Genomic DNA, 15,206 nt, shown 5'->3' with positions numbered 1-15,206 from the left:
TTGGCAGAAGTAAACCCCATCAATAGCCCGAATTTTAACTTTATCCACCTCTAAGCTAAACCTAATTATGTAATTGACAAAAATTATTCGGGTTGTACGCAGTAGGGGCTGCCTGACAGTCCTATCTACGGGGAAAGACACAATAAATATACACTGAGGGGCGTGGCATTGTAGGAATGATCGAAAAGCCTGTTTCGTGTTGCCAGGTTGGATACTTTTCAGTCTATTGTGTGGTTTACTGCTACATATACGGCAGTGGTTCAAAGATTTTGGCGTTTTTTGCGTTCATTCAGTAATTATAAGTTTTCAGAATTGGACTCAGTTGGAGTAATTTACAAGACATTATTAACGGGATTTGATAGATAAAAAATACCAGGGCCCTGCATCTTACTCCATTCTATCAAACTTTGCCCCCACGGTGGTAAAGTTGATGATGGTGCAGTACTCATAATCATAATGCAATCACATATTATTGAATTGGCTTCTTAAAGTTGAATTAACATTTACATGTTTACATTTTTATTGATACTTGTTTGGTCCTTTCTGTTCGTGTTCGACGTCTCTATTTGGAATGTGACTGAATGTGGGGTATTCAATGGCCAAAATCTGGCAACCCAGAGCAAATTAGCTGAGCTAGACAACGGCTGTTTAGCAGCTAGCTACCTCTCCGTATTGGTTTGTACAGTCCACAAAACAGCCGTGTTACATATACAGTGTACTGCAGGATTATGTCGGTAAGTACCATTTCATAACGATAAGCAAGACATACATGAATGCAGCACCATATTAATAACGTTAGTGTAAGTTGAGCGTTCTATTTAGAAATCGTTTTTCGTAAAGATGGCGGTTTCCATAAGGTAGCTTAGCGGCCTAGCTAACGCTAAATTTGCTCTCTGGATGTATGAATGACGAACGTAGGGGGATTTACTAAATGTAGATAGCATATTGGCTAACCGGCTCGTTGTTTTGTTTGACTGCCGTTTCCCTAACAATCTGGGTATATGTTTCGACGAAACGGCATTGTCGTGGCACTCAACAAAGTCCATCGGATGTCGTATTTCAAATTTAAGAGATTGGTCACGTCAGTAGCAGCGATTTAACATTGTGACCTGCGAGATGAGTTTTATTTAGTGTTGAACTAAGGTAATGTCATTGTTTGTTGTTTTAAATCTGTGTGGATAATCCACTGGCCCACTGATATACATTATCTAACTAAAGTATTCCAAATTATTGTAACTCTTGACTTAATACTTTTTCGTCTGGTTTGATTGAACTGTCCGATAAATATTCATCCAACGATGTCACATGTATACCACAGGATGTTCAGTGAATTAAAAAAGTGCTGAGTATCACAAGCCTTCAAAAGACATAAACATAGATTCGCAGTATGAAAAGAAATAATCACTATACTATTTTTGCACCAGAAAACATTTTACAAAACACCTATATTTGTATTTAAGGACCCATTCGGATTGCGGTAATATTATTAAAGTGGTGTGTGTGTGGCACAGTGCAGCATTGCAGCTCATCATTGTCAGTGTGTGTGTGTGTGTGTGTGTGTGTGTGTCTCATTTCCAGTGGGAAAATTGACCAAAATGATAAAGGGAATAAGCCCACATACACTGATACTTAACATTATTCCAATTCTCACTTATAAGTAAGTTTTTCTAATGAGCTATGAGCTCTTAAGAAATTGTTTATACTGCCTTGTATGTACAACTAGGGCATCAATGCTTGAGCATACTGAACCATGCTGATTTGCTGCAAATGTTTCTTTTCCCCATATCCACTTGTCCATTTCTTTCAGGCAAGTGACAACGACTCTGTCGACTTGACCAGAACAGGTTCCCCAGTTCATCACAGAAAAAAACACAGCATGGAGTCATCCAGATCTCCCAGAAGCTCCAAACACCACCATTCACGGTCAAGGTCACGCTCCAGGGACCGAAAACGTTAGTATTCATTAACAGTACCCAAACAGTACATTAGCATGTGACAGTATGATAACATAAAAGTACAATTACTCAAATCCCCAGCAAAAAAATTCTGGTCTGCTAACTGTATAAAATACTAAATACAGTAGCTTTACTTTGTGTTTCTCCAAATGTCCTCAGTCATTTTTCTTTTTCCATAAGTTTGCTGAAAAGGGCATTTTGAAATGTATGTTCAGCATTCTGCTTTCTCCTGTTTCCAGGTGACAGAAAATACAGACGGAGTCGCAGCAGGAGCAAAGAGGTAATTAATAAATTAATTTCTATGACTAGAAACACTTTTAATATGATTTTGGCCTTAGGTTGTTTTCCTAGTTAGTTGAGGTGAGTATGTTTAATTAGGTTAAATAAGTTACAATAACCAAAGTTATGAACAAAAGACATAGATGGACATGGGCTTACTCACATGGAAAGGGTTCTTTTTTTACCCTTGCTATGTTGATATGTTTCAGAGGAAGCTTTCATCCTTGGATATCTGTCATTGTTTGTAACCATGTTAAATGGTGAAGAGTAGATTTTTTTCCGTTCATTTTTTTTTGTTAAAACCTGTGTGTAGATCACATGATTACATATGATAACATTTCTACAATAAATCATACTCAGCGTGCTAATGCACGAAGAGACTGAACAGAAGACCCTGCTGACATAGCAAAATAATATGTCTTCTACTGGGACAGGTAACTATCTGCCATTCAAACTCTGTTTGACTCACACTATTAGTAAAAAAAAAAGAAAAAAAAAAAAGATGGAATTAACTCTTGCATCTCTTTCAGCTAGGGATGGGCATAATTAAAATCAGACCAATTGATCTTTTAATGAATCCAAACAAATCTCATGGTGTTTTTTCATCACTTATTTAATTATGCTTATTTGTCTGTATGAAGAATAGCTATTGCCACACACTAATGATGACCCATTCCAAAACTACATTCACATGATATACAGATGGTGTGAGAATTTGACATGAAATGTCACACAGGAAAATTGAATGTGTCAAAAAATACACTGTAGAAATCCATCGCTTTAATTTGGGAAGTTTGCTAGTGTTAATTAATCATTGTGTGTTGTCTGATTTGGATCACATGATCAGAGAAGTTGTAAAAAGTAAGTTGGATGCCCATCCCTACTTCCACCTTTCAGTGGGTTCAAGTTCAGAGTATATAGGTAATATTGAATTGTTATTGTTGATAAACTGTCAAACAACATTTCTGTTTTTTTCTGCGAATCAGACCATAAGGTTTGCATGCCCACTATCAAAAGATTTAAGAGGTTCCAAACATGCTGGCTTGATTAATTCCTATAATTACATTGAAATTAGTGGAGTCAAATTAGTCTGTATCCCAGAAGTGCCCACATTCTGTATCTGTTATGTAAGTGGATTTGAAATGACAAGGTTTTTTTTTTTTCAACTTGTCAAAAATTGAAGAACATATCTTCTGCTATAAACCATGGTACTAACTCTTTTTGTTGCACTATTTTCCTGAAAGAGACAACTTCTTCTTAAAACAGGCACGAAAGAGAGACTCTCAGAAGCCATCCAAATCACACAGAAAAACAGATGAGCAGCAAGAACCAGAAAGACTTTCAGCTGAGAATGGAGAGGAACGATCCAGACGCAAAGACAGGAGGCCCTCCAAGGGCCGGAGTCTGTCCAGGTCACACTCACGAGAGAGGTTGGTGTGGTCAATGAACTGCATAAAGAAATATGTTCACCCTGTCCTCTAACTTATTTAATTACACAGATAAAAATCCATTGTTATCAAAGGTCTGTTAAAGTTTATGAATAGTTGGCCTCCATGATTCTTTGGCTTGAACTTTGATTTATGTCAGTTTTTTGTTAAATTCGTGTTGATGGATATTATTGCTTTTAGGCGGCATCACAGCAAAAGTAGGGACAAACGGCGGTCACGGTCGCGCAGCCGGGACAGGAAGAAGAAGGCCAAGTCTCGCTCAGGTTCAAGGACCAAACATCGTCATCATAGCAGAAGTCGCAGTAAGAGCAGGTGGGTTTAATTGAAATGTCAACATTTCTTATATTTTGGAATTCTTGTCCTGAATGATTGTCATTCTATGGGTCATTGATGTTAATTGATTTGATTATTATTATTTATTTATGTATTTACTGTGGTTGTTATACCAGGGAGCGGAAGAAAAGGAGTGAGAAAGTGCGTAGAAAGAGTCGAAGCAGGTCTGTTAATCCACCTGCCTTCCGGGGCCGAAACACAGCAATGGATGCACAAGAGGCCCTGGCCAGAAGGCAAGGCAACATTTTACAATATACATGGTTGGTCACTCTGTTCTGGCCAATTCTGGGCATTGTTAGTGCCTTTTATTGCATCTGCATAAATGCAGCTACAAAGTCTGTATTTTTTCCTTGTTTTACATACATTGTCAACTTTAACTACTCTATTAAAACCTGACATGTTAAGATAAGATGGCTAGCAGCCAGCTAGCCAGCAGCAGTTTAGTTAGCTATAATGTGACTTCTCATCCATGTTGTACTTGCCAGAGAGTGTTGTTGTTCATGAAAGGAAATCACATTGGTAGGAAAACAATCAAACATAAAATTGTGGTATGTTGGATGTACTGGTGGCCTAGGTGTCTTAAGACATTGACCACGCAAGTTCAACATCCATATTTTTTAGTCTGGTCGGGGACCTTTGTTGCATGCTGTCCCCCCTTTCTCTCCTATAATGCTCTTTCAAATCACTACAGCCCTCCGTTAAATAAAGAAGAGCAAAAATGCTCTGGATATACGTATGTTAAGTCAGGCGGATGCCTCCTGACGTGTTATGCTATGATGTTTAGCTTACGGGTCACATTATCACTTCTGGGTACACTGTGGTGAATAAAATACACTTTAAAACCAAGGAAGTAACATCATGTTCACTCTCTGTTCAGGCTGGAGAGAGCTAAGAAACTACAGGAGCAGAAGGAGAAGGAAATGTTTGAGAAACAGCAGCAGCAACAGCAGGAGATAGCTGCAGGTGAGAGGCGCTGATTGTGCCAGTTTTCAAAAACCTTCATCATTCGAGTCAGGATTCAGTTACTTAATTATGCTGGTCTGTGTGTTTTGTTCCCAGTGGCTGCCCCTATCGCAGCTGCTGCAGCTGCTGCTGCAGCGGCCGCCTCAAACCCCGGCCTCAATGTGGCAGCCCTCCTGGCCTCTGGGACACAGGTCACACCTCAGATCGCTATGGCAGCGCAGATGGCAGCCCTTCAAGCAAAAACACTGGCAGAGACTGGCATTGCTGTGCCCAGCTACTATAACCCATCTTCTGTAAACCCCATGAAGTTTGCAGAGCAAGAGAAAAAGAGGAAGATGCTATGGCAGGGAAAGAAGGACGGGGTAAGATTGGATTTTACTGTCATGCCTGCCAGTTTGAAGCATGCCTGTCCCTTCCTCTTCAATTTGTCTTAATGGACTCTTAAAAAATATGTACACTAGAACAGGATGTTTTGATGTACCGTATTCGTATATATTGTCATGACATGGTGCTTATCATTTGTCTTTCTTTTTTTAAGGATAAATCCCAGACAGCTGAGTTGTGGGAGAAGCTAAACTTTGGAAACAAGGACCAAAATGTTAAATTTCGCAAACTGATGGGTATTAAAGTAAGTATAACTACCAACGGGTGTGTGATGCCTCAGTTCAATCGTGAGTCCACCACTTTGCGCTAAAAGTTAATTTTCTGTCTTTACAGGGAGATGATGATGCAGAAGTTTCCAAACCAATTAACGATGAAGGCATGAAGACTCTTCAAAAGCAGGAGGAGATGTTCAGGAACCTTGATGTTCAGTATGAGATGGCTCGGTCTCAGACACACACTCAGAGGGGAATGGGCCTCGGCTTCTCCTCCTCATTCTCACGTGGAATGGATTCTATCTAGCGGCAAACATTGGCCATCTTTGCCACTCATCTGATCATAAAGGACCACAAATTCATCGCCAGCCCTCAAGCTTGCATGGATGTTGCTCTGAATCTGTAATTTATTTATAGACAAACATCTCACATATTGGGAAATGACAGTGTAAATAGTCAGATGCTGAGTTTGTCTCAGTGTTTATTAATCTGTACATCTTTGCAGAAGGATGCATCAGTTTGACTGGTTGATGCTGGTTAAAATTAGATATTTGTTTGAATAATGTGGTAGCTTTTCTTCTTTTTTTTAAACTCAAATATATATTGATATGTGATTGAACATGCTGTTAACTGAATATAATGTGGTTCAAGTGAACACTGTTTACATCCGTATACGAAGGGCATCTGAAGTCAGTGTAGCGTTATGAGAATCCCTCAGTTTCATGTCCCCAACAGTGGGTTGTAACGCACACTGTCTTCAGGCTTGCCATGGATAAAGATGTTCTTGAGAGGAGTAATCACATATTTCAAATGTTATTGAAATAAATAAGTTTTGTGTTGAATAAGGTTTTTCATACATCACCTTAATTTTTACTTTATGTGTTATAAGATTTTGGTTCAAATGGAGTTAGTGCTGCTGCTGGAGCTGGGTGTTAAGGATAAAATGAACACATCAAAATTAAATTTGTTATCAATTTATATTGCAATATGATAAATGCTAAATTATACAGGATCAAATTGGTGGATTTTTGAAAAAAAAAAACAGGCAAAGACAGATACCCCTATCTGTCAGTGGAGCCAAGGTGAAACAGGTAAACAGCTTTGGGTTACTGGGAATCAGCATCAGAGAGAACCTGCCATGGGCATCACACATCTCCACCCTTTGCCCAGCATGGGTGATACTGGTGAAGTGTCTGCTCAGAGCCCCAAGGATACAGAAAAGGTACCGACAACAGTGACAGCCTGTTGAAGCAATAGACAAGTGTCTGCTGCCATACCAGCCGACTACAGAACAGCTTCTTTCCTGTGAGACTCCTCAGCTCATCCTCTGCACTCCACCATTAAAAGTTGCATTAAGTCTTATTTATTCATACATTTCTATAATTTTTGTTTTGTGCCTAACATAACTGAACTACAGCTAGCATTTAATTCTACAACCCTGTGTTGTAAAATGGTAAATAAATGAACCTTGTACCTTTATGTCAAATTAGCTGTGTTGGACTTGTGTATTACACCAGAAAAATAACTCACTTGTCTTTACAAAATTTGGTTGCAGGAATTATTGTGTCAAACAATAACATGAAATGATCTTTGCAGTGTCATTCCACTGAAAGTCAACAAACATCCACTCTCATTTACATATAAGACTGGAGTACAGCACATGAGCCACACCAGTGATGAGGTTGTGGTTGGCAAACTCAAGGATTAGGAGCAGGATTGGGCACTCGCTGCGCCTCTTCTCCAGGTTGGACTCTTCACTTAGGCCCATCCAGTGAAGCAACAGTGTTTTCATGGCTTCTGGGAATAGCTCTGTGGCCAGTTCCTCCGCAGGTGGCAAATCACTAATTCGCTCAATATGATGAACTTTAAAGCCCTCCACTTTCTGGCTGATGCTACTGTAGGCTGCATGAAACTGCTGGCCAAGCCAACGTCCTATACAACTAAGCAGGGAACTTGAATACACACAGCCCCAGTCTTTGGCCGTTAGCAGGGCTAACACAGTTTCTGTCACATCCTTTTCTTCTAGATTCCCATTTATGTACTGATCAACGCTCTCCAAAAGCAGCAAGATGGTGTCGAGTTCTGTGTAGCTTTGAGTCTCAGAGGAGAGTTTGTGGTCCAAGCTCTGCAATTTCTGTCTCACGGTAGATACAACCGAGCTTTGCTTGGGAAAAGAACAATAATCGTGATCTGCTGATGTATCATCACCTGTATCACTGCCATATACATCCACACTTTCTCTGCCAACCTGGCAATGCTGAGGTGGTGGCTTTTCATTCCTTGATTCTTTACCATGCGAGCAACTGGACGGTGCAAAGTCGAGCTGCACACTGAGGCTGTAACTCATTTTCAGAGGGCTGTCATTTATATGCGATTTCCAAACATCCTACAAAGGAAAGACAATAATAAATATGAAAATACACTCTATACATATATTGTATCCTGTAGAGACAAACATCATGTGAACTGTATGTTACCTGGAGGTTCTCTAGCACAGCAAGCTGCTCTTGTTTACTGTACATTTCAAAGGCAACTCGAAAAAGTCCTTGAACGCTGTAGAACCAGAGGCTGTTATTTACAGCAGACACCTTCAACCCATGGAACCTGAATGCTGCAACGGGAAGACAAACTGTCGAGTTAGTGTATGTGTGTGTGCACTGATGTAAGCTGAGACGGTGTTAACTGTACGTCTTGTGGTCCTGTTTTCTATCATGCATTTCACCTGAGGAAAAATGTATTTTTGTTGCTAATCCTTTCTTGGCAAATTTGGCGTGGTGCCTGGGATGGTTCTCTGTACGGATGTCGGTGTTGGAGAAGAGATCAGCTCCTAAGTAGAGAGGAACCACTGGACTCTGAAAGATACAGAGGAGATACAGAGTCAGGTGACAAACTAGATGAAACGGAACATAAAGTGTTTTAGTCAGATGATGGAACACCACGAGCAGACATGACAGCTTCAATGGGCCTTGACACTGATTCTATGACTCTGATCTCTACTGGAAGGATGGGACCATTCTTCCAAAGGGTTATCAGGAGTTATGGGATATGTAATTCTAAGTACAAATCTACCATCTTCGTTGAAGGTATAATAGAAAAAACATCTTTACGCCTGTAGTGATAGTTGACACTCACTTCGTTGGGACAGTCTGTCAGCCTGAACGACGTCTGATTCACCAAGTAAATAAAGCGAATTTTCCGTGAGCCCCCGTCCCACTGCGGTAAAGTTAAATGGATAGTTGCGCAATCTGACATTGCTGGGAGCAAATGAAGCTTCTCACTCAGTCACAGTTTTTATCTTGTCCAGTAGAAAGACAGCATAATTTACAAGAATACTGTTGAAAGCAAGGAAGTAAAACGACTGTAACAAACCACGCCGGCTCAACTCAACAGAAACGTTACTTCGACGTTTAAGCCCTCGGCTATGTCTTACAGACCAACGGAGCGGCCGTGAATAAAAGTGCCTCTCAGAAAACGTAGCTTAAATGAAAGACATCTGATCTGAGCGTATGGCTATTTCAACATTTCTGCTTGGGAAGCCTTGGGTGAACTCTAAACTTGGGCGTGGATGTCGGAAACAACGGTCCGAAACAGTTACATTATGTAGAATATTCTCCATTAACGTATGTGCTCGTGCATATGGCATTTAACGCGTTTACTTGACTTGTTCGGTCTTCTTCTTGATGCTGGGTTTATGTGTAACCTACAGACGTACACGTAAATTGAAACAGGTGTGTTGTGTTTCTTGTCTTATCCTTTGTTTAATTTCTGTACAATGACGCAGCCGGTCTTTCTCTTGTTGTGGGATTTTTGTTACCTGTAAAACATCGCTGTGGGCTAAGAAAAAGATTGAGCCGCTCTCGCAAACGTTTTTTTTGGTCTAGCCGGCACGTGACATAAGGAGGACCAATGAATGCGAAGAGTGGTTGCTTTGACCTATGAACTCCCGTGTTGCAGCGCAGAGCTGGGTAAAGATGGCTGAAGTTGACTTCGGGGATAGTGAGCTCTTTCAGCAGCTTGACGACTCTGAACCGCGGGTAGCGAAGCACATTCGTTTCACAGACGATGAAGAAGACCAGGAGGAGAAGAGCCATCTTCAGAGCAGACTGGAGGAGTGTGATGACTATATTCAGCGACTCACTGATGAGAATATCCTTGTCGGGGCGCTCAGTGTGTGCTAGCGTTGTGTACGTAGCACTAGCTAATGTCTGCTAGCACAGTGAGCCTCCTGTCTGTATCCAAAACAGAAAACACACAACCTGAAAATATTTTTTTGTGTATGCTGTCTTGTCTACTTCCTTACATCCTACATCACATAAAGGTTTGAGAAGAAAACAGAACATCCTGACACGACCAAGGTAAGTAGCTTGCAGTAGTTATTGCGTACTTTATATTAAACGATACGGATCAGTAAAAACGCTAATTTCGCTTTTGCTTTACAACAGCGGCATCACAATTGAAGATGTCAACTTTGACGGACCGGTTCTTCAGATCCTTTATGTTAACAACGCTATTTCAAAGTAAGCAGTTTTATTTCATTAACGTGTGAAATACGTATACTTGTATAGTAACTTATGTTTTTCTCCCTCGGTTAATTGTCAGGATAAGCTTGTAATGGTACACATTTTTGCTATTAAAATGAAATTTCAGCATGTTAATCACCGTGCTATCAGTGCACCTCACCACTAAATTACAACTGGAACAGTATGATGATGATGATGATGATGATGGATATAAGCAATAATGAATCTCTCCCCTTTAGGCAGTGTCGTCAAGAAATTGAAGATTGCATCTGCAGTGTGATTTTGAAGCACCAGAAACCAAGCAATGATAAGAAAAGATCCACCTATCACGTGAAACCTCAGGTATTTACCCAGACTGTATTTTACTTTGATTACTTTCAATACAGTTATGACAGTAAAATAAAAAAAATGTTCTACCTTTTATGAAGCACTCTGCTTTTGCTATGGATGAAGATCCACAGAAGACCTCTTCCAGTAGTGTAAGAACAACAACAGAAGCCTTTAAAGTGAGTATTACTTTAAATACTTTGCATATTGCAGTATTTCTTGAGACATGGAAAAAAAATTGGATGTCTACATAGTATATTAACATATCATATTTTCTTATTTTTCTCTTTTAGCTGGTTGGAAGTGTCTTATATTTCACTACTTTCAGCCTTGATAAACTGGGACAGCCTCTGGTCAACGAAAACCCCCAGCTGACAGATGGATGGGATGTTCCAAAGTATCTTTAAGATGGATAAATTGCCACGTCATCAAAATTGACAGTCTTGTCTGGAAAGATGTCCTCATTTTAAATGTGCCATTTTTTTTTAAATTATTGAGTATATGAGCCGAACTTCTGGTAAAGGGCTGAAATGGATAAGATAATGATTTTGCTGATGGTGATTTTTATTTTGCAAAAGCATGGGAAAAATTCCTGAATTGCTGCAAAGCTATCTCCAGGTTTTCAACCAAGTCATTGGCACAGATGGACAGGAAATAGAAATGAAAGACAAAAGGTACGTTTGGGATTATTTATGAAGCTCTGTTTAGTTTTTGTCATCTGTTTGTGACTTGAATTGCTTTGTTCCTGTTTGGCATATAACTATATAATGAGTCCATCCCCATTTACTTTGTTGTAGACCCAAATCTATGTGTTTCAACTGCGGTTCGTGTGGTCATCAGCTGAGAGACTGTCCCAAGGTAAGAATAAGTAAGGATAATCATGGGGTAATCCCAAATTTAAACAGAAGAGACATAACTTGATTTACAGCATTTATACATTATTACCTCCCTAGCCTAAAGACATGGCTGCAATTAATGAGAGAAGAAAGGAATTTAATCAGAACAGCAACCAGACCATGCAGAGTAACCAGCGATACCATGCTGACGAAGTGGAGGAGCGGTTTGCTAAATACAAGCCTGGAGTCATGAGGCAGGATTGTTATTTTGTACACAACAGACACAATCATCATTTAATCAAATACCATATCTGCTGTAACAAGGAAAGTTTATCTTGGTCGTTGAACGTTTTACACTGTGTTGTGTTGTGTTGTGTTGTGAAACAGTGAGGAACTGTTGACAGCTCTAGGAATTGATGGCAACACCATCCCTCCGCTGATTTATCGCATGAGGCAGCTAGGCTACCCACCAGGTTGGCTCAAAGAGGCAGAGATGGAAAACTCTGGTTTAACCCTGTATGATGGAAATGGTAGGTCAAAATGAAACTGATGTGGTTCCACTGATTTTCTTTTGAATAAATTACTGCAAAACAATATGTTTGACATGCACAGAGGCTGAGCTGAATCTGTGTTTTTCTGTTTCCTAGCTTCAAATGATGGCAATATAATGGACACCACCAATTCACAAAACATCTCTTATGATGTTTCCAAACTGGTAGATTTCCCAGGCTTCAATGTACCTGCGCCAAACAAAATGAAAGATGTAAGTCCTACACTCTAATCTTATCAAATGTTGCATGTGTGCATGCATGCTCGTGACATTTCATAAAGGCAGTAAGTTGTCTTAAGTGCTTTTTGATCACAGATCACAGTTGCGCATCTCACACTTTTTCCTTTCTTTTTTTCTGACTTCCAGGAGTTCATGCAGTATGGTTCTATTCCAATGCAGAATTGCCACATGAAGCAAAACTATGCAGCCTACCTGTCCAACAACTTCCCCATGGTAATTATCTTAAAGGCCATCAAGTGATAGGTTGTTTTCCCTCTCAAAACATGTAGTTCACACCTGCTTCCTCTAACATCTTCCAATCTGACAGTTTGGCACTACTTTCACCAAAATTTCCCTCATTACTGTCAAAACACAGACACCTATATAATATTATTATAAGTTCATAATAGATACTGCAGCAATTACTGTACCTGTCATGAATTCATGTTTGAATGAATTATGCTCCTTGCAATCTTAGTGATACTTGAGCATAAGTAGATGAAAGATAGCGGATAAAAGAGCTTGGTCTGTACCAGCTCTATATGGAAAGTGTCCTGAGACAACTTGTGATTTGGCGCTATACAAATAAAATTGAAAATTGAATTAGATGCATTAAAGTTTTGGTGATCAAATAATGAAAAGAAATCCTATAAAGTCGCACCACTTTGCCCACCTCATCCTCACTGCTCAAGGTTATTCATTCATAAAATCATGGAAATTACAGTGTTTTGCATCCTAAATGCTTTGATTTCATGTCATTCTTCCTTGTCAACAGCCCGGTGCCACCTGCAACAAGAGACGGAATGAATTTGACTCGTCTCCACAGCTAAGGAAGAAGACAAGGTCCAGTCCTAATGAGAACTCAGACAGGAGCTCGGACATGGATATTGAATCAGGTAACTGTTCATTTTACTCTTTTGAGGAAGCACATCATTATGCATTTACTAATAATGCCAAGTAATCTCTATTTCTCTTCATCTCAATCTCAATATCCACTCTTGTTCTTTTGTTCTCATGACTTGACATAAAATACTAAAATGAACAGATCTTCTGTTTTTATTCATAGCTGAAATGTACAATAATACCCAGTAATGTTTGAATCTGCTGTCTTAAGGTTTTTTTGGTAAAAGCGTCATTATCTGATTTTTGGCTAATTTTATTGATGTTTTCCCTCAGACCCAGGAACTCCTTATCATGCTCATGGCCCAGGTGACTTCCAGTTCCAACCTCCGCTGCCCCCTGGCTCACCTTGTTTCAGTTCACCTCCCCCTTTACCCCAGGGCACTCCTCCTGCCACACCCACCCCTCCACCTCTCCCTAAAGGTACACCTCCTCTCACACCCACCAACGGCTCTCCAGCTCTGCGTGGGCATAACTGGCCAGCAGCTGATGAGACTGTAGAGGGAACAGAGGATGACCTGACACTGGAGGAACTAGAAGAGCAGCAGAGGCTCATTTGGGCAGCTTTAGAAAATGCTGACACTGCCACCAGTAGTGACTGTGAGACACCTGCAATGGGAACACCTGTACCCAGTTCACCAAGTGTGTCCACACCTGTGCATGTAGACACAGAAACAGAGGAGGTTGAAGAAGCAATGGACACCACAAAACCTGCAGAGACGTGTCATAGCAGTGAAACTCAAAAAGAACCAGGGGTTCAAGAGATCTGCTCTCAGGATGCTGGACCAATCAAAGTTGAGGATGACAGTCCTCAGAGCCCTGAACCAGTCAAAGTCAAACAGGACAGCCCTCAGAGTCCTGGTCCAGTCAAAGCCCAAGACGACAGCCCTCAGAGTCCTGATCCAATCAGATGCCAGGAAGATAGCCCACAGATTTCAGTCAAATATCAGGAAGTTACCCCGCAGAGCCCTGTGCCAGATTTCGCTCGTGGGGGGGCTGGAGATTGTGCTTCTCCTCAGCATGTTGAGAAGGTAACAGCTGTTCCTCATCGGAGCAACTTTGCAGCAGGGATTGTTCCATTTGAAGATACACCAGAATACACTGAAGTTGCTGAAGCCACAGGGACATACCTTAAGATCAGAGACTTGCTTAAAAGTTCCCCCCGAAATTTGGCTAAGAAAAAATAAAATCTACCATCTTGAACTGGAACAGGAGGATACATGGATATTTTTTAAGCAAAAACTTCTATTTTCATTTTCATGACCATCCTATCAAGCATGTTTTTTAGCTGTTTATTATTTTGTACCAAGTTGAATGTCTGCTATTTGATCTGTAAACATACAATGAGGGAGGGGCAGTGGGACGCTGCAATGATTTGTAGGTTTTGACCAATTAGTCTTGGGGTTTCTTTTGTAGCAGTGTTACTCATGCAGCTTATTTTATTGTAAAATTTGTACAATGGTAATTTCATGACCTCTATTAATTGTACTATTGTGTTTGCATGGCCTTTTCTATTTTTGTCCCATTTGAATTGCTCTAAAATCTTATAGAAAACATGCTTGCATTTGCTTCAGTGCATTATTTTTGTCTGGTAGCCATGGCTATATGTGGGTTTGTTTTCTTTTTTCTGTATGTTTACAGGACAGATTGCCAAATATGTGAGCTGAACAGTATATGGCTGATTTTTAGCAGAGTTTCATGAACAAGTTGACCCTCTTTGCTATAATCAGCTGACTTGCTCATTTTGATGTGCATCGCAAATGAAATTCCGTACGATTGAAACTCCGTTGGCATTAGAAATCTTGGTATATGGTCAACATTTTTTCTTTATTGAACCATTCATCAAATAGATTTATATCACAGCTGAAATAAAGTCCATTCTTCCCTTCCAAACAGATTCACCAGCAATAAGGCATCATAGACTGTTCAAATACAGATTTTAACAGAACTTTAAAGAAGCAACATGTTAGACTAGTGTCAGTCATAGTTAGATTTTTAATAAAATGGTTCTCTGATGGGTTTTCTTTTGGCATCAAAATTGTTATTTCTAATCATTTTACCAGTGCTATTTAGAATATGGCAAAATTCTGGCATACTGTTTCAAAGTTACAAGCATTGCCCAACAAAGTGAATGCTGTGTAGCTGTGGTCCTTACGACTTTTCAGTCAAAAATACTTCCACTTATGAAATGACATGCATACAGAAAACTCACGCACCCTCATATAGAATATACTTATGCAAATATACAAGCACACAAAGGCTTGCGTTTGTCCGGGTGTG

The 15,206-nt window shown here is 40.0% G+C and overlaps 3 protein-coding genes across 4 annotated transcripts; 2 read left to right on the top strand and 1 right to left on the bottom strand.

Moving 5' to 3' along the window:
- Positions 1-616: 616 nt before the first annotated feature.
- On the top strand, positions 617-7,053 carry rsrc2 (arginine/serine-rich coiled-coil 2). The gene is made up of 10 exons (XM_076730878.1): positions 617-734; positions 1,808-1,952; positions 2,195-2,235; positions 3,501-3,664; positions 3,863-3,994; positions 4,132-4,248; positions 4,893-4,978; positions 5,075-5,340; positions 5,517-5,606; positions 5,696-7,053. The coding sequence occupies exons 1-10, from the start codon at positions 729-731 to the stop codon at positions 5,879-5,881; spliced, it is 1,233 nt and encodes a 410-aa protein (XP_076586993.1). The 5' UTR covers positions 617-728; the 3' UTR covers positions 5,882-7,053.
- A 10-nt stretch (positions 7,054-7,063) lies between these two features.
- LOC143320865 (uncharacterized) lies at positions 7,064-8,933 on the bottom strand. Its single transcript, XM_076730879.1, has 4 exons — positions 8,707-8,933; positions 8,297-8,426; positions 8,052-8,185; positions 7,064-7,960 (listed from the first exon to the last, which is right to left on the bottom strand). The coding sequence occupies exons 1-4, from the start codon at positions 8,824-8,826 to the stop codon at positions 7,205-7,207; spliced, it is 1,140 nt and encodes a 379-aa protein (XP_076586994.1). The 5' UTR covers positions 8,827-8,933; the 3' UTR covers positions 7,064-7,204.
- A 602-nt stretch (positions 8,934-9,535) lies between these two features.
- zcchc8 (zinc finger, CCHC domain containing 8) lies at positions 9,536-14,957 on the top strand. Of its 2 annotated transcripts, none has more exons than XM_076731478.1 (14): positions 9,536-9,720; positions 9,887-9,929; positions 10,017-10,091; positions 10,334-10,436; positions 10,523-10,600; positions 10,715-10,818; positions 11,030-11,095; positions 11,219-11,279; positions 11,375-11,511; positions 11,645-11,787; positions 11,905-12,020; positions 12,174-12,260; positions 12,802-12,922; positions 13,203-14,957. In XM_076731478.1, the coding sequence occupies exons 1-14, from the start codon at positions 9,546-9,548 to the stop codon at positions 14,111-14,113; spliced, it is 2,220 nt and encodes a 739-aa protein (XP_076587593.1). In that variant the 5' UTR covers positions 9,536-9,545; the 3' UTR covers positions 14,114-14,957. The 2 variants fall into 2 exon arrangements, with proteins under 2 accessions (XP_076587593.1, XP_076587594.1); XM_076731479.1 differs by having other exon boundaries at positions 9,546-9,723; positions 9,890-9,929; positions 13,203-14,951.
- Positions 14,958-15,206: the final 249 nt, after the last annotated feature.

Source organism: Chaetodon auriga, chromosome 5 (assembly GCF_051107435.1).
Source record: "Chaetodon auriga isolate fChaAug3 chromosome 5, fChaAug3.hap1, whole genome shotgun sequence".
In the NCBI taxonomy this organism is placed as follows: domain Eukaryota; kingdom Metazoa; phylum Chordata; class Actinopteri; order Chaetodontiformes; family Chaetodontidae; genus Chaetodon; species Chaetodon auriga.
Note: the sequence above shows the minus strand (reverse complement) of the source record. Positions and strands in the feature narration are given on the sequence as shown.